Source organism: Lepidochelys kempii, chromosome 9 (assembly GCF_965140265.1).
Source record: "Lepidochelys kempii isolate rLepKem1 chromosome 9, rLepKem1.hap2, whole genome shotgun sequence".
Taxonomy (NCBI): Eukaryota; Metazoa; Chordata; order Testudines; family Cheloniidae; genus Lepidochelys; species Lepidochelys kempii.
The window spans coordinates 84490549-84515728 of NC_133264.1; the positions used below are offsets into that span (position 1 = coordinate 84490549).

General features: G+C 41.2%; 1 protein-coding gene across 7 annotated transcripts in view; it reads left to right on the forward strand.

Annotated features, from left to right (window-relative positions):
• AMMECR1 (AMMECR nuclear protein 1) overlaps positions 1 to 24549 on the forward strand; it is a 150621-nt gene extending 126072 nt beyond the window's left edge. For 2 of the 7 annotated variants that reach the window (XM_073361202.1, XM_073361205.1), the window contains 3 exons: positions 1709 to 1799; positions 3713 to 3809; positions 19589 to 24545. In XM_073361202.1, the coding sequence (XP_073217303.1) occupies positions 1709 to 1799; positions 3713 to 3809; positions 19589 to 19703 (303 nt within the window). In that variant the 3' untranslated portion in view covers positions 19704 to 24545. Of the gene's footprint in view, positions 1 to 1708; positions 1914 to 3712; positions 3810 to 15687; positions 15836 to 19588 lie in introns of those variants that run through there. The other 5 variants (XR_012160967.1, XM_073361201.1, XR_012160969.1 and 2 more) reach the window with 5 other exon arrangements.
• Positions 24550 to 25180: the final 631 nt, after the last annotated feature.

A 25180-nucleotide genomic window follows, 5' to 3' on the forward strand; every position in this document is an offset into this window, starting at 1 on the left:
TAATAAAAGGGGGCACCTGAGCTTCACATGGATGGACCATGTTGATGTGCATCACTTTGTATTAGTGTGAAGTTTCCCATTATTCAGATGTGGTCTTACAGTTTGCATAAAGTTACTAGTTGGTTTCCTTGATCCTAGAATAAATTAGGCGAGATCTGCTTAAAGACTTTTCATTCCCAAATTTCAGTTTGTCATAATAGAACCGTCTGGTTCTGAATTACACCTTCAAAGAGTAAGATTTGGCTTCTAAAACAAAATTACACCTGCTTACTTGAAAGTTTAGGTTCAGAAATGTAAGAGAGATTAATTGAGACCAGTTGTTATGAAGGAGGTTAGAGATTCACATCTTCATTCAGAAAAGTTTAATCATATTTAAGACATGGTGCACTGATAAAGAGGAGGAGGATTTGCAAGTCAAGGTCGCCAGAATAAACTCCCACCCCTCACCCCACACTTATAGCCATATGAAGATGCTAGAGCAAAAGTAACTGTGTAATATTTACCTTGAAATATCTGTGTATTAATTGGACAGTTGGCCCTGGAGAGCCTATGTGCTCCATTATATTAATCCTTGGTTTTGAATTTGGCTGCCATGCAGTTGTTCTAGAGTAAGTCTTTATTCTAAAAATCTTTCTATACTTTTTGTTGAAATCAAATTAGTTTGTGCCAAAAAACAGGTATCTAAACCAAATAACACTATAAGCTTTTAAACACACAATACTCATGTTTCCACATGCACCTGAAGACTTCCAAATTTAAGTAAAAACAAATCTTATTTACAGGAGCACAAGAATAAAAATCTGAGGCTACTAACATTTTGTTTACTTTTGTGTAACTTAAAAGTAACTGAAAACTGTTTATTAAATTTTGGTAAGAAATTTCACTCCTAGCTGGAGGCCTCTTATGACAAATTGATCAAGAACATGTGTTTACAGCAGAATTATTGTACCCTTGAAAATAGGGAAGTGCTGTGTACACACGCATTATTTTTGCAAACAGTGCCTCGAAAGAGCATCCAGCCTAGTTCTTATAGGAATTTGGAACATCTCATGACAGTCGCATGTCGCTCCTGTCTGTCAGCAATGTTGGTTTCTTCATTGTAGGCAGTAGACCTTACACTAGAAAACAGTCTTGTAATATATGGAAATATGAATTTGAAGTTCTTCTTCATACATTAGTGGAAATTTCATGGACTGGAAAGCTCAAGGGATTGGTAATAGCTCAAACCTTTCACCATTAGGTTGCCAGTTCAGACAAGATCCCGGCTGTCATGGCCACAAGTCATTAGACCACAACACTGGTTGCCTAGGAAATGGAACTGGTGACCTTGGTTCACTTTTTTGGTGGACAGGTGTTCACATCCATTAATAACACCCCTGTTGGCAGGATCAGAAGAGAGGTCAAGCACTGAATGGGCATGGAGACCAAACTACTCTCCCCTCAAATGGTGTTCCCTTCAGGTCAGAGATGAAGTACTTTGGTGGGGAATTGTAGGGCATGCTTGTACTGCCACTGCCCTGACCAGGCTGTCAGTTGGACGCCATTAAAAAGGGCTAAATTCACTTCGGAATTACCTGGAAAATGTTTTTTAAAAAAATCTAAAATTGGGTAAACCTTTCTTTAAAAGGCTCACATCTTGTGATTTTTCACATTAGAAATTTCTTGTATTATTTTTAAATGTACTAATAAAACTGCCAATTTCTTTCAGGTGGGTGTACATGGCATTAGAATAGAATTCATCAATGAAAAAGGATCAAAACGCACCGCCACCTACTTACCGGAGGTTGCAAAGGAGCAAGGTCATTGTTGCACTTTATTTCATATGATCTGGTGAAGAATTTAAATATACATATAAACCTAAAATGCAATATTTGACCTTGCACTGATGTCAGATGATGGAGCAATACTTAACTGTAAGGAATGACTCTTATAAATGCCACTTACATGCCTGTATAAAATCAGTCCCGTTATTGAGAAGATTTCAGTAAATTGTAACAGTTTGTTAAGGAAGTCAGAAACAAACAGTAAAGTAGCAACAATATGCAAAATAAAAGATGTAGGGGGTGGTACAGTGCGAATTAAAAGCTGCCATTTTTCATACACCCAACTTGCTACAATCAGTGAAATGCAAAACTTATTTAACTTAGTGATGGGATGACTGCTCATGGATTTTAACAATGGAGTTATTTCGCAACCTGCAAATTTTTCTTTTGTTAGGCTCTCACTGCAGGCACTTAATCCTCTTTAAGAGCTTTGGCTTCCCATTGTTTCTTGGGTGGGTAGAAGGGAGTTGGTTTCATACTGAATATCCCAAAATACTTCTGTAAATGAAAGTGTGTCCCTTTTAAAAGAGGCACAGACTTGTAAGTTCATCATTTGAAAGAACAATATACACTAGTTCTGTTTAATACCAGTATATGGTGCTGATCCGCTAACTACTTACTAACGTTTTCTCTTCTAGCCGTGACTCTGGGGTTTTTTTTCATTTTTTGCATTGTTTTTGCATTTGCCTCCTTATGTTTGGATTTGTTGTGTTAAGAGATAAAGAAGAATCTGCACTAAGGATCACCTTGACTATACAACTCCTTGTCTACAAGTGACCACTTAAAATTATCCCTAAGATTTCCAGTACAATTTTGTTTGTTCTGTACTTATAGATCTGCATCTTTCAGTTTTTGCTGAGCCCTTATATGGTCACTTAAGACAGCTTTCACTATATTTATAAAATGTAATTGTTATGTGAACTTCTTTAGGTCAAAATTTTTATATATATAATTTTGGGTTCTTTTTAAAAAAACAGGTTTTTATACATGTGGTTTATTAAACAGACAAAGCAAAATGATATATTTAGTCTTGTTAGGCATCTATCTGAATAATCTAAGCAATTGTGTACTTCTGAAATAACACATCTAACAGTTTTATAAATAAAAGATGCACAGTTCATTTTCTACATATTATTGTGATACCATGTATTCAAAATTTGATCTTTATATATTGCTTTAAAATAGTGTAAAAGACTTGTTGGGTGAGAACCATAATTAACCTAAACTAATTGTGGGTTAATACTCCAAAAATTTATAAGCCAACCGCCAGCAAACTGTTTAATGTTGTAATTCTGAAATTGGAAAAATCACTGTTAAAGTTAACAGTGGCACTTACAGAGAGGTCTGTGAGACCCCATACCATTTGATGATGAGGGATAGGATTTTTCTATCCTCCACCTGCACCTCTGAAAGCACATTTTGAGCCAGTTAAGATTGCTTACATGCAATATTTCCAATAGAAACTTGATTTTCAAGTGGTTCTATGTATTTTATTTCAATACGATTTAAAGGATTACTGTGATATATGACCTTGCCATAGTAGGATGAAGTCCTCGTTTTCTTTTACAGCTTTTAGACTTTGGAAGGGTATAATTTTTGTTTCCCCATATCCAGAAAACGCGGCTGTCTTGGATCTACTTTTAAACTATGTGCAAGATCTTTGCTTTGCACAATAACTTACTCTGATGTAGGAAGAATCCTGTATGTGGTACTTCCTGCAAGAAGCTGTTCTTAGGAACACAGGAATTTACTTGTTACAGATCTATGGGAATGTTTATAATGGACTTCAGCAGAGTAGATGCAAAAATATAACATGAAGTAATATTTTAATGTAAAGTCTGTTTAATTACATGCTCTTTGCTGATTTTTATTCTGATAAAACTCAACAGGATGGGACCACATTCAGACCATAGATTCCTTATTGAGGAAAGGAGGCTACAAAGCTCCAATTACTAATGAGTTCAGGAAAACCATAAAACTGACCAGGTATGTATTAGGGGATACATGACAGATATGTTTTGTTATTTCAATATTGCTCCAGTTTGTTTATTTCCTGTAGACATCTGCTAAAATATTGATGGTAAAGTCTTCCTTCATAATAACAGATTTAACAATATCTTCTGCAACAGTGGTCCTTTCTTCTTTTGGTGTGTGTCTGTAACTTCCATTAATCGTAACAGGAGTTAACACCACCCAGCAAGGGAAGAATGAACTGCTGTTTAATGTATGTCTTTCCAAGAGTCCTCTGTGTATTTTATTTCATGCTGCTGCTTAAAGATTGCAACTTGGAAAAATTATAGGGGTGTGGTAGCCCTTAGTTTTCAAAGTTAGTGCACCGGGTGTAATAGATATCCCCTCATGGGTTCAAGGGAGATTAGGCACTGTCACCATTCAAAATTCTAAAGTTCAGCTTGTGCAGGTGCTTCATATGCCCCTGCTAGGAAACTACAGTACCCTCCCAGCCTTTCTGAAAGGAAGGTGATACATTACATAACATTACCCCTACAGCTGGGTTAATCAGGCTGACAGTCCCTATATTGTTGGGCTGGGGACTTCACTCCCTCCACACAAACCAGGCAGCGTTTGTTGACTTTTAGTGCTTTGAGAATTACCTTCTCCTTTGTAGTGGACACACTGTCAACTGAATGATGTAGAAATGTGGTTTTATAGGGGCAGTTCTGCATGCACCTAGAGAGGTACATTGTTATACACTTGAAAAATACATAAATTACAAAATTGAAAGACTGCAGAATTCTCAATTTGGTCAGGTGGTTATCTACTAAGAGTCAGAGAAAAAAGAAATACAAATAAGTCCTTTTCACTTCTCCAAAGATACCATTGGTAATAGTTTACCATTCCTGGAGACAGGAAAGCTGATAAAATGTCTCTAGAAAGATTTTTCCTTGGTGACAGTTACTTCATTTTAGACACTTAATTCCCTTCAAGCCTCAGTGACTGGACTCACTTAGACAAATCGGTTTAAGTATAAGGTAGTGCTACACTCTTGCCCTAAATTCCTTCCAAAGGTGGTAGTGAAGTTCTACCTCAGTCAACCATCATGCTGTCAATACTCTTCTCAAGCCATTATGTCTATTCAAATAAGACCTTTCTCTATAAGTTCATCATCAACGGGCCATGAGGCTATAGTAAAATAAGGCCTTCTAAAGTCCATTTGGCATATTTTGTTTCATTTAGCACAATACCCCAGGACATGTTGTTCCCGAAAGAACCATGGAGAAGAATCTCTCATTAGTACTCCTTTGCAGAACTAAAACTTAAAGATCCTGTTAAGGCACAGCAAGAGTAATATATGCATCCTTAGCAAGCCACTGATTTCTTTCTCTCTCAGATTTTCAGGGTAGCCCCGTGGTAAGCACCCACCTTCATACATTAGAAGGAACAGAACTTAGGATCTTCAGCACCAAAGCATAGGCCACCTATAGCACTGAACTAAGTATCAGGTTGCATGGTTGCTGAGAACAGCCACTACAGAAAGTCATGATCACCCACACGAGGCCAATATATTATACAAAGCATTATTGCTCAGACTTAGTCTTTGAGCAAAAGTCAAATTTGGTCTATCTGTGTTACAGAACCTGTTTCTCTACTAAAACTGCATGAAATTTCCTGCCTCCTACTGAACACTTGATTTAATTTTGGATTGTCCCCATAGATTAAAAATTTGTTATGAAGTATCTTAGACACTTTAAAAGGAAAGACAGGTTTGGGTTTTAATTCTCTTTTCTCCTAGTTTGTGTGTCTCATTCCTATTTAGATTCTCCTTTCTGCATGCAGGTAGTGGCAGAACCAGATTTGTCACTGACATTCATAACAAAAGCCAGTCCTCTGTAGAAAGCTCCAGATGTCATTACTCCAACAGTGATACCAGTATAGTAACTGCTAAATATAAAATTACTTCCCACATCTTTTTGTAGACAGCCACTCTTTTTCATTTATTTTAATATAGCAACATGAGAGAGAGAAAGAGAGAGAGATGTAGGAATACTTGTCCCATGTATATCACCCCAAGTACTGAAACTAGGAGAAAAGAAACTAAGAGGCAGGACAAAATGTCTGTCCTTTATTTTCATGTGTGACAATCCAAAGTAGATGTAAGATCCCAGTATCACAGATCTGGCCATGTGCTCCTTTGCTGGCTACCCACTGGACTGTTATGAAGGGAAACTTTCTGTGTCTCTGCATCTCTTGTGTGTTTTACGCCTCTGGAGCCTGAATGCTCCAATTCTCAGTTCCCTAGGCTACTGTTGAAACCCTAACCTTTTTTCTGGCACCCTCTTCTGAGAGCAGGAACCCGCTGTCAAGCTGCTTAGCCCCTGAGTGCTGTGCTGACCCTTCAGACTCCCCCGTGTTTAAACACACCCTCTCCTAGAACTTCCTCCTAAAGGAGTGAAGTTTCTGATTACAGTTTAGTTTTCTCTTGAGGAACTGTAGTTCCTGTTTGAGTGATTGCACATGTGCATTCCACTGTAAGTTTGCAAGCACCCCAAGCACAGTCACCAGAAATGTTTTCCTCAGTGGTACCCATCAGGGCGGCTCAAGTGCCCTCTGATGCCATGCACCTATAGTGCCAATATAAATCACCCACCTGACCCCACACTTCCTCAGTTCCTTCTTACCGCTGTGGTGGATAGCAGTTCCAGTGACCTTGCTTTGGCAGGCTCTCTCAGTGGTCTTTTTCTTATATTTGTATAGTTAGTTGTAATTAGTTTTAGTGAAGTTCTGTAACTTGGTGATTTAGCAGTTTTTAGCAGTCCGTTCTCTGGTGCTGAGGCATGCCTCGGTCACCGGGCTTTGAGCCCTCACCTCCTGCAACAAGGCTATGCTCCTGACCTACCCGCACTCAAGCTGCAAGTGCCTAGGTGAAGTTCATGGTGGGGACCATTGCCAAATCTGCAGAGACTTTAAACCTTGCACAAAGAAGGATCGGGAGGCCAGGCTGAAGTTTTTGCTCATGGAACCGCACTGAGACCTCCATCTGAGCCAGGTTGGCGAGTCTCAGCACTGAGTGACTCAGCGTTGGTAAGGAGTGCTTCTCCTGCCATACCCGAGTCCTGGCACCAATCACCAACGAAGATGGCCAGGCATGGGGACCCGAGTCGAGTTAGATCTAAACCAGGTCACTCCTCTGGCTCAGTACTGCAGAAGTCGGCACCGTTGACTCTGGCACTTACACAGGCACCTTCGAGTCCGGTACCAGATGAGTGTCTACATCTGCAACACAGAGCACTACCAATACTGTGCTGGAGTCACTTGCTGCTGCCCAGGCTCAGGGTTACCATCGAGTGCATGGCCAGGAGGTCACTGGGGACTTACGCCAGTCCAGTGGCCCTTTTGGAATCCGTGGGGGTTTCCCCCAGTTTCCAGGGCATATTCATTGTGTAGGGTGACCAGAAGTCCCAAATTTTATAGGGACAGTCCTGGTTTTTGGGTCTTTTTCTTATATAGGTGCCTATTACCTCTTCACCCTGCCCCCCATCCCAATTTTTCACACTTTCTATCTGGTCACCCTATCAGGGTGCAACCCCAAAAATCAGAGGACTCAAAGAAACTGGATTTGTTTGGTAGGAAAATTTATTCTACTAGGAGGGTTACAACTCAAAATTGCAGACCAACAGGCGCTGCGGGGCAGGTATGATTTTAACATGTTGGACTCCATGCAGAAGTTCGAAGACTTGGTCCCGCAAGAGGTTAGGTCCCTCACTGGTGGACAAGGGAAAATCAGTGGCAAGTGTCTCGTTGCAAACCGCTTTGGATGTGGCTGGCTCAGCAACCAGGTCCATGGTTTTGGCAGTGGACATAAGCAGGAGTTCATGACTACTGTCCTTGGGACTCCCACAGGAGGTCCAGCAAACGCTGCAGGATGTACTTGTTGAAGCTTCATGGATTAAAAGACTCCAGGGGAACCCTTAAGTCCCTTGAACTGTACACATCAGCGCCTTCAAGGAAGCACTGTAGGCCCCAACAGCCTGTCCAGTACTGTGCTTAAATTGCAGCAAGGGCAGTTTAGGTTGGACATTAGGAAAAGCTTCCTAACTGTCAGCATAGTTAAACACTGGAATAAATTACCTAGGGAGGTTGTGGAATCTCCACCATTGGAGATTTTTAAGAACAGGTTAGACAAACACCTATCAGGGATGGTCTAGATAATACTTAATCCTGCTTTGAGTGCATGGGACTGGACCAGAAGACTTCTTGAAGTCCCTTTCTGTTCTACACTTCTATGCCAGACCCTGTTTCTCCTTTGTTTACAAACTGCCTTTAGCCTTTCCCACTTGCTCAGCATGTGGTCCTGTATCACCATGGACCTTTGGGTGTTGAGCACAGTGGAAGTGGGATACACCCTCCAGTTTATTTCTGCCCCTCTTTCTCACCCTCCCTCCTTCCCCCTCTTCAGTGACCCTCCTCACAAAGAGCTTCTGGCCCCAGAGGTTCAATCTCTGCTTTGGGTGGGAGCTGTGGAAGGGGTTCTACCCCCATTATTTTCTAATCCAAAAAGCCAAGGGAGGTCTCAGACTGATTTTAGACCTGTGTCAGCTCAACAGTTATTCCCTTTCTGGATCCTAGGGATTGGTATGCCATCCTCCATTAAAGAGATGCCTATTCATATATCCATACACCAAGGACACACAAGGTTCCTCAGATTCATAGTGAACCATTTGTACTAACAGTTCATGGTCCTCCCATTCAGCCTGTCTGCAGCTCCATGAGTGTTCACAAAATGTATGGCAATAGTGGCAGTCTTCCTGAGGAAGTTTAGGGGTGCAGGTCTACCCTTATCTAGATGACTGACTAGACAAGAGCTGGTCCAGGGCTCAGGTAGTGTTCAAGTCCCTAAGCCTTCTGATAAATGTAGAGCAGTCTACCCTCACTCGGGCACAAAGGATAGAGTTCACTGGAGCAGTGTTCAACTCTACTCAGGTCAAGGCCTACCTCCCAGAAGGATGTTAACACACCTCAGAGGTCATCCAATCACAATAGCCCAAAATTGTATGAGACTGTTAGGTCACATGTACTTATGTGGTACAACATGCAAGGCCCCTCAAGTTTCTCCAGACATGGCTGGCCTCAGTGTACTCACCAAACCACCACCATCTGGACACTCTACTCACAGAACCTCCTGGGGTCCTCGTCTCCCTCAATTGTGGTGCTATAAGGAGGGCTTTGGGATGTATGGCCACTGGGAGGCATTCATGGACAGAGGACAGTTCTCTCGGGATGGACTTCATCTGAGTAGGGAAAGAAATAGACTTCTAGGATGGAGGCTGGCACAACTGATTAAGAGAGCTTTAAACTAGGAATTTGGGGAAGATGGTTGGAAGTTGTCCAGGTAATCTCCACGCCGGATTTTAGCATTGAGAGGGAAGAAAATGAAGTAAGAAAGGATACAGCCATGGGTAGGAGCATGTATATAAGGAGGAAGGGCAGTGTGGGTACCAGTCTAACAGGTGATACTGGCTGTAGAATGACCGTGCCTAATATGGTACAAAATGTGAGTGAGGCCAAATAGCAAAAATTAAGATGTTTGTTCACCGATGCGAGGAGCCGAGGTAACAAAATGGAGGAACTAGAGCTACTGGTGCAGGAAGTGAAACCAGATGATATAGGGAGAACGGAAACCTGGTGGAACAGTCGTCATCACTGGGCTACAGGTATTGAGGGGTCTGTGCTGTTTAGGAAAGACCAAAATAAAGGTAAAGGCGGTGGAGTAGCACTGTATATCAATGATGAGGTAGAATGTAAAGAAATAAGAAGCGATGGAATGGATAAGACAGAGTCCGTCTGGGCAAAAATTACATTGGGGAAGAAAACTATTAGAGCCTCCCCTGGGACAGTGCTTGGGGTGTGCTATAGACCGCCGGGATCTAATTTGGATATGGATAGAGCCCTTTTTAATGTTTTTAATAAAGTAAATACTAATGGAAACTGTGTGATCATGGGAGACTTTAACTTCCCAGATATAGACTGGAGGACGAGTGCTAGTAGTAATAATAGGGCTCAGATTTTCCTAGATGCGATAGCTGATGGATTCCTTCACCAAGTAGTTGCTGAACCGACTAGAGGGGATGCCATTTTAGATTTGGTTTTGGTGAGTAGTGAGGACCTCATAGAAGAAATGGTTGTAGGGGATAATAATCTTGGTTCAAGTGATCATGAGCTAATTCAGTTCAAACTGAACAGAAGGATTAACAAAAAAATCTGCAACTAGGGTTTTTTATTTCAAAAGGTCTGACTTTAAAAAATTAAGGAAATTAGTTAGGGAAGTGGATTGTACTGAAGAATTTATGGATCTAAAGGTAGAGGAGGCCTGGGATTATTTTAAATCAAAGCTGCAGAAGCTATCGGAAGCCTGCATCCCAAGAAAGGGGAAAAAATTCATAGGCAGGAGTTGTAGACCAAGCTGGATGAGCAAGCATCTCAGAGAGGTGATTAAGAAAAAGCAGAAAGCATACAGGGAGTGGAAGATGGGAGGGATCAGCAAGGAAAGCTACCTTATTGAGGTCAGAACATGTAGGGATAAAGTGAGACAGGCTAAAAGTAAAGTAGAGTTGGACCTTGCAAAGGAAATTAAAACCAATAGTAAAAGGTTCTATAGCCATATAAAGAAAAAGAAAAAGAAAGAAGAAGTGGGACCGCTAAACACTGAGGATGGAGCAGAGGTCAAGGATAATCTAGGCGGGGCCCAATACCTAAACAAATACTTCGCCTCAGTCTTTAATAAAGCTAAAGAGGATCTTAGGGATAATGGTAGCATGACAAATAGGAATGAGGATATGGAGGTAGATATTACCATATCTGAAGTAGAAGCGAAACTCAGACAGCTTAATGGGACTAAATCGGGGGGCCCAGATAATCTTTATCCAAGAATATTAAAGGAACTGGCGCTTGAAATTGCAAGACCATTAGCAAGAATTTTTAATGAATCTGTAAACTCAGGGGTTGTACCGTATGATTGGAGAATTGCTAACATAGTTCCTATTTTTAAAAAAGGGGAAAAACGTGATCCGGATAACTATAGGCCTGTTAGTTTGACACCTGTAGTATTCAAGGTCTTGGAAAAAATTTTGAAGGAGAAGGTAGTTAAGGACATTGAAGTCAATGGTAAATGGGACAAAATACAACATGGTTTTACAAAAGGTAGATCGTGCCAAACCAACCTGATCTCCTTCTTTGAGAAAGTAACAGATTTTTTAGACAAAGGAAACGCAGTGGATCTAATTTACCTAAATTTCAGTAAGGCATTTGGTACTGTGCCACATGGGGAATTAGTAGTTAAATTTGGAAAAGATGGGGATCAATATGAAAATGGAAAGGTGGATAAGGAATTGGTTAAAGGGAAGGCTACAACGGGTCCTACTGAAAGGTGAACTGTCAGGCTGGCAGGAGGTTACCAGTGGAGTTCCTCAAGGATCAGTTTTGGGACCAATATTATTTAATCTTTTTATTACTGATCTCAGCACAAAAAGTGGGAGTGTGCTAATAAAGTTTGTAGATGATACAAAGCTGGGAGGTATTGCCAATTTAGAGAAGGACAGGGATATCATATAGGAGGATCTGGATGACCTTGTAAACTGGAGTAATAGTAATAGGATGAAATTTAATAGTGAGAAGTGTAAGGTCATGCCTTTAGGGATTAATAACAAGAATTTTAGTTATAAGCTGGGGACGCATCAATTAGAAGTAACAGAGGAGGAGAAGGACCTTGGAGTATTGGTTGATCATAGGATGATTGAGCCGCCCATGTGATATGGCTGTGAAAAAAGCTAATGTGGTCTTGGGATGCATCAGGAGAGGTATTTCCAATAGGGATAAGGAGGTTTTAGTACCATTATACAAGGCACTGGTGAGACCTCACCTGGAATACTGTGTGCAGTTCTGGTCTCCCATGTTTAAGAAGGATGAATTCAAACTGGAACAGGTACAGAGAAGGGCTACTAGGATGATCCGAAGAATGGAAAACTTGTCTTATGAAAGGAGTCTCAAGGAGCTTGGCTTGTTTAACTTGTTTAACCTAACTAAAAGAAGGTTGAGGGGAGATATGATTGCTCTCTATAAATATATCAGAGGGATAAATACCAGAGAGGGAGAGGAATTATTTAAGCTCAGTACCAATGTGGACACAAGAACAAATGGATATAAACTGGCCACCAGGAAGTTTAGACTTGAAATTAGATGATGGTTTCTAACCATCAGAGGAGTGAAGTTTTGGAATAGCCTTCCAAGGGAAGCAGTGGGGGCAAAAGATCTATCTGGCTTTAAGATTAAACTCTATAAGTTTATGGAGGCGATGGTATGATGGGATAACATGGTTTTGGTAATTAAATATTCATTGTAAATAGGCCTAATGGCCTATGATAGGATGTTAGATGGGGTGGGATCTGAGTTACCCAGGAAAGAATTTTCTGTAATATCTGGCTGGTGAATCTTGCCCATATGCTCAGGGTTTAGCTGATCGTCATATTTGGGGTCGGGAAGGAATTTTCCTCCAGGGCAGATTGGAAGAGGCCCTGGAGGTTTTTCGCCTTCCTCTGTAGCATGGGGCACGGGTCACTTGCTGGAGGATTCTCTACTCCTTGAAGTCTTTAAACCACAATTTGAGGACTTCAATAGCTCAAACATAGGTGAGAGGTTTTTTGCAGGAGTGGGTGGGTGAAATTCTGTGGCCTGCGTTGTGCAGGAGGTCAGACTAGATGATCATAATGGTCCCTTCTGACCTTAGTATCTATGAATTGGTGGTTCGATCTGCTCGCTGTTTGTGTGAGCATTCTCTTTATACACCCTCAACCGGCTATGACCTTGGTCTCAATGTCAGCACTAGGGTGGAGAGCTCATCTAGGGCCCCTCAGAACTCATGACCTTTGGTCTCCGGAGGAACTTTCACTCCGCATCAATGTCAGGGAATTCACAGCAGTTCACCTGGCCTGTCAGACCTTCATGCCCCACATTATGGGCAGAAACTTGTTTGTTCTCATGAACAACACTGCAGCCATGTTTTATCTCACTGGGCATGGAGGAGCTTGCTCTTGCCTCTCTTGTCCAGGAACACAAAATGAGCTGGCAGATTGCCTCAGCAGGTCTTTCTCCAGTCACCAAGAGTGGTCCCTTCGCCTGGATGTGGTGAGGGACGTATTCCAGCAGTGGGGGATGCCCCACGTAGACCTGTTTGCAATCAAGTACAACAGAAAGGGTCCCCAGTTCTGCTCCCTACAAGGCCACACTCCAGATTCTATCATAGAAACCTTTCCGCTACTGTGGATGGGACATCTTTACTATCCTTTTCCCCCTATCCTGCTCATGCACAGAGTACCTCAAGCGGGACCAAGACCAGGTCATTCTGGTAGCCCTAGCATGGTCCTGCCAACATTAGTCTCCACTCTGCTGAGCCTCTCAGTGGCCACACCAATCCTGCTTCCATTACCCCAGGACCTGATCTCTCAGGACCACAGTCGCTGTTCCACTCAAACCTGAGCTTCCTTCACCTATCAGCCTGGAAGCTTCATGGCTAAATCCCAGCGAGCAGGCTTGCTCAGAGCAAGTTTCTCAGATTCTGTCAGGTAGTAGAAAGCCCTCCACCAGGACTACTTACCTTTCAAAGTGGGCGTTGCAACATGGAGTCTCGCCCATGGAGTCATCTTGATAAGAAAGACTTGAATATCTATTGTACCTGAAGCAGCAGGTCTAAGCTAATCTCCTCTTTCAAGGTTCACCTTGCAGCAGTATCAACTTTCCAAACCTGGGTGGGTAACCGAGCCGTTTTTTCAAATGACACATCTCTCTTTCCTAGCGCAGATTCCTGTTCACGATATTTGTAAAGCAGTGAACTGGTCATCAGTGCACACGTTCTCCTCCCATTACACAATCACTCAACAGGCCAGAGATTTATGCCAAATTTGGGCAAACTGTTCTGCAGTCAGTGTGTCCATGAACTCCGTTTCCTCCACCTAGCCAACTGTTTGGGAGTCACCTAGAGTGGAATGCACATGTGCAATCACACAAAGAAGAAAAACCAGTTAGTAACCTTCTGTAACTGTTGTTGTTTGAGATGTTTTGTGCGTGTCCATTCCATGACCTGCCCCTCTACATCAGAGTTTTCTGGAAAGAAGGAACTGAGGGGTCGATTGTCACTTTATACCGGCACTAAGGCGTGTGACACCCTTTGGGTACCACTGAGGGGAAAATTTCCAGCGACTGTGCTCAGGGCACATGCAGACCTAGAGTGCAAAGGACATATGCAGCACATGACGAGCTACAGTTATGGAAGGTTAACCACCATTTTATGTGTAAAACATCTGTGCTAAATGCTTCACAAGTCTAACATGTAATTACTCTTTTACTTAATCATATAAAGCAAAAGAGAGTCAGATCCTATAGATCATAACTAAGATCCTAAACACAATGCGCCTTGTTAGATCACCTGTCTCTTGGTTTCAGAGTAGCAGCCGCGTTAGTCTGTATCCTCAAAAAGAACAAGAGTACTTGCAGCACCTTAGAGACTAACAAATTTATTAGAGCATAAGCTTTCGTGGGCTACAGCCCACTTCATCGAATGCATACAGTGGAACATATAGTAAGAAGATTATATATATATGATACACAGAGAGAGAGAGAGAAGGTGGAAGTTGCCATACAAACTGTAAGAGGCTAATCAATTAAGATGAGCTATTATCAGCAGGAGAAAAAAACTTTTGTAATGATAATCAAGATGGCCCATTTAGACAGTTGACAAGAAGGTGTGACGATATTTAACATGGGGAAATAGATTCAATATGTGTAATGACCCAGCCACTCCCAGTCTCTATTCAAACCCAAGTTAATGGTATCTAGTTTGCATATTAATTCAAGCTCAGCAGTTTCTTGTTGGAGTCTGTTTTTGAAGCTTTTCTTTGCAAAATTGCCGCCCTTAAATCTTTTACTGAGTGGAAAGGGAGGTTGAAGTGTTCTCCTACTGGTTTTTGGATGTTATGATTCCTGATGTCAGATTTGTGTCCATTTATTCTTTTACATAGAGACTGTCCAGTTTGGCCAATGTACATGGCAGAGGGGCTTTGCTGGCACATGATGGCATATATCACATTGGTAGATGTGAAGGTGAACAAGCCTGATGGCGTGGCTAATGTGATTAGGTCCTATGATAGTGTCACTTGAATAAATATGTGGACAGAGTTGCATTGGGCTTTGTTGCAGGGATAGGTTCCTGGGTTAGTGTTTTTGTTGTGTGGTTGATGGAGAGTATTTGCTATACTGGTCAGTTTCCCAAGATCTGTGAGAGTGAGGGATCATTTTTCAGGATAGGTTGTAGATCTTTGATGATGCACTGGAGAGGTTTTAGTTGGGGACTGAAGGTGACAGCTAGTGGCGTTCTGTTATTTTCTTTGTTGGGCCTGTCCTGCAGTAGGTGACTTCTGGGTACTCTTCTGGCTCTGTCAGTCTGTTTTTTCACTTCAGCAGGTGGGTATTGTAGTTTTAAGAATGCTTGATAGAGATCTTGTAGGTGTTTGTCTCTGTCTCTTGGGAGTCCTTGGAGGCCATCTGTATCCAGGATGGCAGGCAGGGCAAGCTGTTACGTATAGGGTAGCTTTTCCCTCATGAAGTTTCCTTCCCCCAGCTTGTGACTTTGCTTTCTTCTGTCCAGTGCTCCCTCTTCCTGTCTGTCTCTCTCTGTTGCTGTTTGTTTTGTGGTTGGTAACTTTCCTTTCCCCCACAACTCTGCACCCTCAGAGGATGGGTAAAGCTGGTTTTCCCCTAGGATGCATCCATTTTTTAGCATAACTTTTGTGTGATCAAAGCATGATCATTAACATTAAGTATGCCCCATTGTGTCTTGCCTGGTGTGTACCCACTGCAGGTTCTGTCTGAAGTGGAGGATTCGCATATATCTGATCTGTATCGGTATTCATGATAACAGCAGTTTTCATAGTAACATTCCATAACTCCACAAATCAACCAGAATTCATAACTTGTACTAGACAGTTTCCCCAATCACCACCCCCATGGTGAGTATCACTGATCACTGAGTATCATTTCATTTAAACAGTAAATTTGGATAAGGCACTAAATTATTGATGTGGTACCAACCGTAGGGCCCAAAAGCCATCTCCATATAAAGACAGTGGGCATCTGTCTGATGAAAAGACACTGTGTTCTTGCAGATCTTATCATAGAATGTATGAGGTTTGTCCATTCAAAGGTAGCCACCAACTTTGACTGAGTGATCTCCAGCTTCTGGTGGAGGAGATAAGTTTCTTAAATGTATACCTTAATCACCTAGCTCTATAGAAGCTGCCTTCTTAACGTGGAGATTTTCTGAAGAGCTGTGTTCTCTTAAGATAAATACTCAGTGCTGTAGCCCACCAAGTTAGGCTACTGTGTTTTAGATTCAGAGAGGAGGAAGGCAGAATGATATTGTGATCTGTGAAAATAAGTGAGTGGGGATGCGGTCATTGAAAAATACAGTGTTTGTGGCTCACTGACAACTCACGATCCAGAATTCTGCTGGTCAACTTGATCATTGTGAAGAATACAAATAGAGAATATTATTCAGTCCTGAGGTTCAAGGGGAAGAGCTAGTCTTTGCAGAACCAAACTCAGTTTCCAAGTATAGAAAATGTAACTGCTTTATTTTTTCAATTCTATAACTTTTTACCTTTTGCTTAGAAAGGAACTAATTGGAGATGGTAGGAGAGACCCCTGATGCTAGAGTTAATAGTATCAGAGTTTTGATATAGGAGTTTCCACAAGTCACAAGAACCTAGGAATATTAGTCTCCTACTGTTTTCAGAGAATAAGACTTACAGGGAAATGATTGTACTCAAGGTGCCTAACCCATCTCACTGCCCATGCCGCTGCAGGTACGCTTCTATTTTTAGTGTGTTCAAACCTAGCACACGTACATCTACCTGAGCTGAAAATAACACCTCCAGCTTGAGTGTGTTCTTTACATCTATAGCACCCAAACCAGTGGAGAATTATTGGCCCTCATCAGTGAAGTAAGTAGTCAAAAATATGTATTTAGAGGACTGTTCCTGTTTTCCAGTATTCCACATCTGCTAGTTGTGTGTGTTTAACAATTCAAATAACTCCTACTGGCATCTGTGATATAGGGTAACAGTGAAACATTAAACACTTCTTGTCAGATAAGGTATCTTGAAACACAGCTCCAGTTGCTTTTTATATGGAAATAATTGTGTTGTCGTGCAGCTTCTGCTGCCCCCTTTCCCTTCTAGAATATTGAGAGAATTCGGGCAGGAGGCATAACTTCTCTCTCTACTCCAGAAGTCAAGGGTGAAAAAAGTTTTAAATAGACCAGCAGTTCTCAAACTGTTTTAATGGGGTCACCAGGGTTGGCATTAGCCTTGCTGGGGGCCAGGGCTGAAGCCGAGGCCCGAGCCCCACCGCCTGGAGCCAAAGCCAAAGCCCAAGGGTTTCAGCCCTGGGTGGCGGGACTAAGGTTACAGGGCCCATTCCTGGGGCTGAAGCCCTTGGAATTTGGCTTTCCCCCCACCTCCATCCCCTCCCTCACTCAGGGCGGTGGGGCTTAGGCTTTGGCTCCCCACTCCTAGGTTTGTGTAGTAATTCTGTAGATAGAAGGGGTGCAAGAAAGTTTGAGAACCCTTGAAATACACCAAAACTGGTCCATTGCTCATGATCCCCACTTCAGAGTGATGGCAGTAGCTCCAGCTATCCTTTGAGTTCTAGTCTTGGCATTAACTTTAATTCTCTCTTCTCTCACAGGGAATGTCTAAAAAGTGACTTAAGATGCAGGATAAGGATAGCAATAGTATTTTGTTTTTCCATCTGGTTCAACAAGCAGATGTGATTCTAGTTTCAGGCAGACTGCCCTTGTCCTGCTTTGACACACATTCAAGTAACTTCATTAGCTGCCAAGTTGATGGTTTATTTTCAGAGTAGAAGGGGATTTCATTCAAAGATCAGTTTACACAGAGACCAGAAGCCATACTCCTTTTAAGATCCTCACAACATAGTAAGTGCCACACTTCATTCACATCAAACTGAGGAGACGTACAACCCATCTTTCAGCCAAGGCTGGAAGCCATTTGATGAATACATACATCACTCACAAACACTATCGTGTCAAGTACATTTGTGCTTCCCTTATATTTTTGGTCTTTCAAATCACAGTTTGTGGCAATAGAGCGCAAGGAATAGTCTCAACATAAATGCACAATTCCCAATTTTACAGTACAGCGTAAGTGTAAATGTGGCAGCAGTTTGCAGATTTGTTGGTAAACTTTATTAATTTTTTTTATGAAGAGCGTTTTAAAAGAATCTATCAGGAGCCAGATTCTTCTTTGTTATACGTGGGCCATGTCCACACGATGGGTGCTGTAGAGGCACAGGTTCAGCACCACAGCTGTGTCACAGTCGGGGAGATGCCTCCTGCAGTGACAGAAGGGGTTTTTTCGCTCACTGCAGGAATGCCGCCTCCCCGAGGAATGGTTGCTGGATCAACGGAAGCATTCTTCTGTCAACCTAGCTGTGTGTAGGGATTAAGTTGGCAGAGCTACAGCGCTGAGGGGCAGGAATTTTTCACACCTTTGACAGACATAGCTATAAAAACAAGGAGGAGTCCGGTGGCACCTTAAAGACTAATAGATTTATTTGGGCATAAGCTTTCGTGGGTAAAAAACCCACTTCCTCAGGTTTTTTACCCACAAAAGCTTATGCCCAAATAAGTCTGTTAGTCTTTAAGGTGCCACCAGACTTCTCGTTGGTTTTGTGGATACAGACTAAGCCGGCTACCCCTCTGATACTCAACATAACTATGTCAACCTAACTTTTAGGTGTATATCAGGCTTTGGTACAAAAAAGGTGAGTAACTCCATTTTGACTTCCATGGAGTTATTTTGCATTGGCACCCATATAGAAGTATAATTGGGTCCAGACTGTGGGCATTTACAACTAAAGACATTATGTGAAAGGAGGCCACGTGGATTTTGGGCCATGTATGGTTCTTGCATCTTCTCTGACTTTGTGGGGTGAGTTGGTTAAGGATATGGAGTAACTCTGGTACAAACTGATGTAGCTTTACCACCACCTCCTTGGACAGCTACTATTGATGGGCAACACCTTCTGAAGACATTTATACTATTGTATATATTCAGTTGTAAAAAGTCACCCAGATAGGTGCTTTAATGAAACTGAAATAAAGCAATCCAAAGTGACCCCAGTGAAATCCATGGAGTTACTCTGGGTTTACATCACTGAAACTGAGATTAGAGTCCGACTCCCTAATAGCAAAATGATGAAATCTCTATTTTTGGAAAGCACATGACTATGCCATAACCTCAGTTAGGACTTGCAGAATTGGATTTTTATTTGATTGTTTGTAATTTTGGTGGATAATATCCATGTTTGTTTTTAAGCATTTTTATCTATTTACATTTTCACAGTAGTGGGATATTATGGGGTAGTGCAGATAATTATTTAATGACAGTAGACACAGATTCAAGAAGAAAAGCTTTTTTTATTAAAATACAAATTGTCAACATCACGTCAAAATATATAGAGTTTGATTTAAGGATATTACTTTAAGTTCTCAAGCAGCATATTTGTTATGTTGCCACTCTGTACATTTTAGTTTTTAATCAATGGAAATATTTGTCGGTTTGTGTGCGTACAGTGAAGTTTGTTTACCAATTAAATCTAATCCTTCCAAGCCTAACTTTAGTATTTCTAATGGTTTCCTTTAAAAATCCTTTGAGATTTTTTTCTTTGCCCATTTTTAGGTACCGTAGTGAGAAGATGACCATGAGCTACACGGAGTACCTTGCCCATCGACAGCATCATCACTTCCAAAATGGCATTGGGCACCCCCTTCCACCATACAACCATTATTCCTGACACTGAGCCACATGACCAGTCACTGGACCTCTCTGCAGACCTCTTCCCAGGAGACCCCGCCCCTTCCTGGTCTAGCTATCTCTATTACTGTACCATTTTATGATGATAGTTTCCGTTGCCATGTTGACGCTTCTCCTTGGTTGGAGAAGTTCATCGTGGCAACGGGTGAGAAAACTGCATTATTACGAAGTTCCCATAATTCTTTTTTATTGAGTCACTGCGGGGGTTTTTTTGCAGCATATATAACCCTTGTGTTTTTTTATAAAATTTGAAATTATTCTACATTAACATTGAATAATATCAATCAAGGTTTTCTGTGACTGTGGATGGAAGGAAGACTTTAATGTTTAAGGGTTACAATTAGGGATATCCTTTTTTAGAGTAAGACATTTGTTGCTGTTGCATTAATAGTTGTAACAGGGAATGAAACATATCAGAGATTCAGGTTTTAAGTATACATTCCCACCACTGTAGTAAAAGCTCTTTACTTCATGTAGTTAAATACATGAGCTTCAGATCTAGTACTTACAGACAGAATTTGAAGGGCAATATTTCAGATGAAGAGAAGCTGTTGTACCTAGCATAAGAGGCACTGATGATAGGAAGTATTTCAGGATCGGTTGGTCTAATTGATTACAGACTTAAAGTGCCTGATCCAGCAGGGTACTAAGTGCCCTCAACTCATATTCCATTATGTGGGAATCGAGGGTATTCTGCCCTTCTCAGGATCAGACACCAAAACAGTGTTTGTAATGCAAAGAAGAGACGTCGTTCTGATGTTCTCAAATTAGAAGTCACTTTTGTTTTAATAATGGTTGGTGAAGAGGCAATGTTATATTAGGAAGAAATGGATTTAGATTTTTGTGCCTTTTGTGTAGGACATAAATATAGTTACATAAAAATCATAGGAAGAATATTAAAAGCACCAGATAGCTTAGCAAACCACGCTCAATTCTCTACTGATCTAGTGTCAATTATGTTTTAAACTTGGGTTCTTTTGAGCAAGCAAATTGTGAAAGAATTTCTCTTCTCTCCTCATCATATTCTTTCTTTTTAGTTGTGGGTTTCCTAAGTTGTATTAGGTCATGATTAGCCAGATAACAATTAACTGTTGTTTTAAAAAACAGTGTGGGTGTTGGAGAAAGAGCACAGGACAAATATGCCATGATTTCAGATGGCTTCATCTCTTACAGGAGCAGTCCTGGAGAGTTGTAAGTACTGTGAAATAGTTCTGGTAACATTTCTGCACTAAGAAGAGGTAGAAATTCATTTAGTGTATTGATCAGAATTTTTTGTTGTTGTTACAGCTGTAGGAACGGAGATGGGATTTATAAAAGGTATGTGTGGTAGAGTAGCAAGACCTGAACATTTTGGGGCCTATTCTCTCCTTGCTTCGTGTGGCTGTAGAACTCCCACTAACACCAGGAGTAGTTTATTGCCTCTTCAAGGGGATAATATACCCCATGCATCATAGAAAAAGACCCTCTACGTGCGGATGTGTAAAATACATTAAGCAGAAATCCCCAAATATTTCAAATAATGGATGTGTGCGTGTGAAACAAAATATATATTCTAAACAGATCAGAGAAAAAAGACGGCGCTAATAATACGTTTGCTGTAGCAAATGGCAGGCGGCTAGTGGATCATGCTAAAACTTTTATATTTTAAAAGGTAATTGGGTAAATTGTTACTGCTCACCTGTAATATGAGGCAGGTTTTGCTGGTTAGTTTTAAGATAGAAGGTCTTTGGTATTCCTTCATCCACAGCATTTGATGTCCAAACACTTTCAGTTGTAATGCCTTAATTTATAAGCAAACAAAAGGGCCTGAAAATTCAGTAGCCAAGAGAGATGCAAAGTGGACACTGCAAAAATCAATAGATGTTTATATAGAGGATATTTTGGAGGATTCTTTTGTCTTGTTTCTACTTGGGGAACATTTTAAAGTGGATTAGCTTTTAAGTGGAAACTGTAAACAAGTGGCTACTTGATTGAAAGGTTTTTTTCTTGCCCTTATAGGGAAACTGAGCACAAGCTGAATAATATTGTCTGCTGCAAAAAAAAAAAAAAAAGGTCATTTACCCCATCTTTACCCATCATCTCGTTACACCGTGCTCATGCTTCTGTATGAGCTCATTGTTAGAAGTTTTTTAAAAAAAGATTATATATAAAAATATATATGTATTTAAAGGTGCTAATCAACCTTGAGCAGGTCACGTGACTGGTCATGCGGACTCTAAAATCATATCAGATTTTTTAAAAATCCTCAATATATGCAGATGTTATACAGAATTTCTTACCAGTGTAATAATGATATACTGATGAAATAAACAATCCTGCAGGTTTTGAAGGACAAGGTCAGCAATACTTCCCATCATGGCTTGGGGGGAAAAAAAAGGATAGTTTTGTCTCCTTTTTGTACACAGCATAATGCACAATGAATTTTTGTCTATCTTTCAGTAGCTGTTGCTTAAAAAGAATAGTTCTAAGAGTGTTATACAAATTGTAAAGGTGTGCTTTAAAATCAATTAATGCCCAGGCCCTTCTGGACCAGTGTCTTGTGTCATTCATTAAAAAACTGTTACAGATATATGGGTCAATCAGTCAGTTTTATAGGAGATATGTAGAAATACACTGGTTTTCCATGCTTAGAATAATCAAATCTATCTACTATGTTTCTGGGGCACCTATCTCCTCGATATGTAAGTGCTGAGAATGCTGTTTATTCTGTTTCTTATATACTTATGGGTATATTTGAATAAACTTGCATGTATTTCACTCAGACATGCCCTGGGACAGAATAGGTCTGTTTTTCTAAACCTGATCAAGAATAGTGTGTGAAATCAGTTTCATGAATGTTCTTATTTAACTACACTAATAGCCTTTTAGATATAGCTCAGTGGAAATATTTTTATGTTGGGTATTTTCACTGTTTTTTTTAAGTTAACATTTTAGCTTCCGAGAAACACTAATCAGTTTGCTTTATTCCATTTTAAAAGGCTTTAACTGTCACTTTAAAGTCTCTTCCTCAGATCCATGTGCTATTATCTGAGTTAGACAGCAAGCCCCTCTAAGTGTTGCTCAGTCATGCTTCAAGTGGCCTTCCTTCTGGCCCAGATTGTGCTATCGCACTGACTTCCCCTACCCCACCTCCACCACAGTGCTAGACACAGTAGGTGGAGAGCACAGTAGTGAGTTTGGACCTGGTGTACGAAGTTCATCAGGGCAATTGATGTGGCACACCCTGACATTTGTATATGGACCTCTTTACTTGTCTTCAAATGTGCGGGTTTTTCAAACTCTTGCCTGGAGTAGGTTACATCTCTTGTGTGTGTTAGATCGAACCAAAGAAGCCTCCAGCCATGCACACATGCTGCTCCTAAAGCCTGCCTTCCAGTCCTTACAAAATCCCTGCAGGGTTAAAGGGTAACTTTTTTATTTTTGTACAGTTTCTAACTCATTTTTGCTAGTGATGTTAATGGAATTAAGTTTATTTGAGGAGTCTGAGTACCTCCTTCATTTAAATAAACTGGTGACTTTCCTTTTATGTTAAAAATAAATATAGAAACCCAAAGTGTGCCTCTCAGATTTAAGGGTTTCTGGTTACATTTTTTCTTATGACCAGCAATGATTCTTTATATACAAAGATACGTTCTCCTTGTTTTTTATTACTGTTAAAGAAAAAATAAAAACCTCTTTCTTTGCTCTGGATCCAGTAACTGCGCTGGTACATAAACGCACTGAGAAGACAAACTTTTGTAACAACTTATGACTGTTTTTGTATATCAAAGTTGATTCTTTTCAAAATATTTGGATCTAGTTTCTAAGTTATTTTAGTGTTTTATATGTTATGAAAAAAATTACTTTGAATTGTTCACCAGCATAATGAGTTATCTTGAATGCAATGGTGACACATTACGGGCTTTGAGCTACCTGGAGTAGCTTACAGGGCCCCTATTTTTCCTTCCTTATTAGTAACTTGATTATTGATTACAATAATATCACAGATTACCTGAACCCCCTTCCATTATAACTAGATCCTCCCTTCCAACATTTAATTGCTATTAGTGTGAAGAAACTGTTGAAATGGGCATTTTAATATGAGTATGGCTTAAAAAAGGTAAAAATGAGGAAAAAAACAAAAAAAATATAGAAGGTTATCTGTGGGTCTGTGAGATATGGCTGTGGAAAGACATTGTAGTAGTTTTAACACTATTGTTCTTACCTTTTAAATCATTTACCCAATAAAATAAGGAAAAAGAATCACCATTTCCTGTTTTCATGTTTCTTTGCTAAATTGTGTGGCCAGCTCAGTTACTTTTTTGAACATTTGAGAGTTCCAAAAAGGAATTTGGATTTTAATGATGTATTTGGAGGTACATTTTGTTCTAAATGAAGTCAGTCTGTTCATTTTCCCAGCTAGAGCAATAAATTGGGCATGAACCACTTGGTATTTCTGTGGCAAAGAGAAATTGACAATCTAACTGAGAAGTGATGTCACCTGCCTAATATGTAACACTTCAGTTCCTTCAGAGCTCGATTTACTGAGTGTATGCCCCTTCCATTGATTTCAGTGACTTTTAAATCAAATCCACGAGGGAGGGGTCTGGTCTTTTATATAGAGCCTTCTTGTTGCAAAACCAGTCATACTGGTACAACTGCTGCTATCATTTATATAGTACATATTGGGGAGATGTGACAAAACAGTATAAAACTCAGGAAATGAATACACAGAGTATTGAGTATGTAACAAACACCATAAATCCCACCTAAAGTAGAATTGTAGGCCTGGAAGGGACCATAGTAGGTCATCTAGTCCAGACCCCTGCACTCATGGCAGGACTAAGTATTATCTACACCAGGGGTCAGCAACCTATGGCACATCTGCCAAAGATGGCACAGGAGCAGATTTTTAATGGCATGCTCAGCCTGCTGCCGAACCCAGGCCGGGACCCCACCAGGCAGCAGCGTGCCCTTAAAAATCCTGCCCGCCCCTGCCAGCTGCTGCTGCAGAGCAGGCAAGCTCCCTCCTTCCCTCAGCATGCTGGGTTCCTGCCCCTCCTCCTCTCCCTCCCTGCTGCCAATCAGCTGATGGCCCTTGTGCAGAAGGGGGAGAACCAGAGCCACAGTGCTCTGGGGAGGAGAGGGAGACGAGGTGGGGAGAGGTCCTTGGGGAAGGAGCATGGAATCAGGGCATATCCCCTACAGCCGCCTACTGTGAGCTGCTCAGGGCAGGGGGCTGGGAGCGACCCCAGCCCTCTGACCTGACCCCTGTACCCCCCCACAACCCCAGCCCTGACTCCAGCACACACCCCCTGCCCTTACTCTTGCACCCCCCCCACCCCATGTCCTGACCCTTGCACTCCCCACATTCCTACCCTGAGCACCAAACAGGAGCTCCTGCACCCACATTCCCACCTGCACCCCTCGTACCAAATGGGAGCTGCCAAGGTAAGCACTCCACACCCAAACCTTCTG